Genomic DNA, 2,905 nt, shown 5'->3' on the forward strand with positions numbered 1-2,905 from the left:
TATATATATATATATATATATATAGTTTATTATTATTATTTTATTTATAAGTGTGTGTGTGTGTGTGTGTTTAGGCTTTGTTAATTTATTTTCTCAAATCTTATTTCTTTACATGTTTTGAACTCTATCTGCCATAAAATAAAAAAAATAAAAAATGTGATGAAGTATTTTTAAATAAAATACTTCAATCTTATTTTTATCTCAGACTTTGACTGGTGGAGGACATGTGCAGGTTCTGAAGCATTTTTCCAGCACATTAGCAAAGCACCGACATGATCCCAGTAAGTGCACATCACATGAAATAAAGTAGAGGAAAGCCCAGCATGCATGCGCGTGCACTCATACTGGCGTCATGACATGAACTGGTGTGTGTGTGTGTGTGTGTGTTCTGTCAGTCGCTGTTAAAGAACAAAGCTGTTGTCAGAAAAGCTTCATTTACACACAAATCCTTCGCCCATGCTTCCAGGAGGCCTTTGATTTGTGCTAACATCCATCTGCCTCGCTGAGCTGCAGAACCACCAAATAACTCAACATTATTATTATTATAATCATTATTATAATCATGATAATTATTATTATCATTATATTAATATTATTATTAATAATATTATTATGATAGTATTAGTATTATGATAATAATAATAATAATAAAACATGTTTGCAGCGTTTAAAAACATATTTCCTGTAAAAAATATATAATATATATATTTTGTTCCCTTTAAATGAAATAAATAAAATGTGATTTCTAATTTGGATATTTTAAATGCATGACAAAATAAAATAAAACAAATCAAACGTAAAGAAAAGAAACAAAGATAAAAATGAGGCTAATTGATTATGAATCTTTTTTATTAACCCTTGCTGTCCTGTGCTTTGCTGCTGCAGCTAAATAAATGTTGGACTCGTGCGCGCCTCAATAAATCACTGCATGGAGGAAGTTTATGAAAATAATTGTGTAGTTGTTGTCTGGGTCAGAGCGGGCCGGGCCGGGCCGGGCCGGGCCGGGCCGGGCCGGGCCGGTCGGGGGTCCTACCGTCTCTGACTCCCCCATATCGATGGCTGAGCTGATGGCCGCTGACTCGCCCTTTCCTCTCCTCTCCATCTCCTCCACCACACCGTGCACGTCGCCCCCGGGGAGGCCATGGAAAAGCATGGTTGCCGCAGAGGGGAGGATGTTGTAGCTGTTCTCTTCTCCGGATCTGCGCGTCAAGATGTCCATGAGAGGCAGCAGGAAACGCACGCGCGGTCACGCACCGACAAGCAGAGCTCGGCTGTTTTCTTCGCTTTCGATGACAAGAACAATCCAGCTGAAGGAAGAACGAAACAGTTTGTGGGAGAAAAGTGGGCACGTGCTCTCCACACTGCCTCATCTGCCAGTGGCAGCCGTCACACGTGAGCTCTCATTTTTCTTTAGCTCCAACTAATTCTTTCAGAGAATCCTCCTCTGACGTGCTGTCGCTCACGCACGACGTGATTTCTTCATGTCACCGACTCTGTGTGGTTTGTTCTGTTCCACTCATGGGGAGGAGGTCTGAGCTGTGGAGGCTCCGCGCGGAGCCTCCTCCTGGCTGCAGGGTCTCAGGGCTTCTGCCGCGCGCACAGCTCGGACATCATCACGCACTTTGGTTTGTGAGGAAGTGTGAAAATGCTGGACTGCAGCCTCCGCTCGCAACAACATTGAAAAGATCAAAGTATTTGTGCTTCCTCTCCTCAGGATGAACAGTCCCAGCTGTTGCAGGTTAGTTTGGCTCAACTACTTTTTCATGGCAGAGAAAATCAAAAGGACAAACATAAAGAAGAGCCTTTGCTGGATAAAGTCCCGCGGGTCGTCTGAGCAGCGCTGTCCAGGCTCTGCTCGGTCTGCGCGTGCACCGGCAGACAGGAGGATGGACTGATGACAGAATGTCCGCGAACCCCCCCAAACCCTCCAGTCCTCCCTCTCAGGTCGGGGTTGGACCCATCTCCTTATCTACGGGCCGCTGTTGCGTCACGACGCTCCGGTTCTGTTCATTGGCTGCTCCGCGCGCTCCTCAGCCGCTCTGAGGAGGAAGCAGCACGGAGCGCCGGCCACCTCCTCACTGCTCCCTCCACACCTCCTCACTGCTCCCTCCACACCTCCTCACTGCTCCCTCCGCAGCTGCTGCTCCAAATCAGACCTCCGTTTCAGAGGAACCACAGAGCAGCCGCTTGTTTTGTTTGTGGATCAAGTCTGCTGGGAGGTTTGCACCCAACACACGCGCACAGGTTTCAGCCTCTCTGAGCCACCTGAGCTGCTCAAATACAAGATTTCATCACGTGATGTATTTTTCAATCAGGAGAGCTGCGGATAAAAACTCTAAAAACTAAACAAGTTAAAAGTCTTCACCCTCCAGCTCCTCACAAACCGCACGGATCATTTTTACGCACTGACGCGTCATCATGGAGTGATGGTGAGGAACTTGTAAACATTCTGCACACCCCCCCCCCCCCCCCCCCCCCCCCAAAAAAAAAGACATTCTCCCCCCCAAAAAAAAACAAAAAAAAACAAACAAAACATTCTGCCCACGTGGATCAACACGTTTTATTCTTTTATTCTTTGTTTAAAAACAAAAGCAAATTAAAAGATGAAACACGGAAAATCCATGAACCAATAAATGATCATCTGAACATGATCCAGACTGATCACTTCTAAACCACGTGACAGGAAGTTTGGTGGAAGCGCGACATCTTTGTGTGTTTTTAGGAGTGTGTCTTAAAAACGCACGAAAAGTGTTTGTTTATGGTGTGTGAACTAAAGTGTGTGTTTTGTTTGTTTATCAGAGAGGGTTTCGTGCGCATTAATAATCAGGTGTGCACGTGTCAGTTCTCCGTGAGGGCTAATTGTCAGGTCGATGCAAAAACATTGAGGAAAAAGGAACGAGGCCTG

At 45.2% G+C, this 2,905-nt stretch overlaps 1 protein-coding gene across 2 annotated transcripts in view; it reads right to left on the minus strand.

The window, feature by feature from the left end:
* The window catches only part of lhx2b (LIM homeobox 2b), a 13,854-nt gene extending 12,576 nt beyond the window's left edge, over positions 1–1,278 (minus strand). For both annotated transcript variants that reach the window (XM_037680644.1, XM_037680643.1), the window contains exon 1: positions 1,034–1,278. In XM_037680644.1, coding sequence (XP_037536572.1) covers positions 1,034–1,219 — 186 coding nt within the window. In that variant the 5' untranslated portion in view covers positions 1,220–1,278. The remainder of the gene's footprint in view (positions 1–1,033) is intronic.
* Between the last annotated feature and the right edge of the window lie 1,627 nt (positions 1,279–2,905).

This window comes from Nematolebias whitei, chromosome 8 (assembly GCF_014905685.2).
Source record: "Nematolebias whitei isolate Nwh7 chromosome 8, NemWhi1, whole genome shotgun sequence".
Taxonomy (NCBI): domain Eukaryota; kingdom Metazoa; phylum Chordata; class Actinopteri; order Cyprinodontiformes; family Rivulidae; genus Nematolebias; species Nematolebias whitei.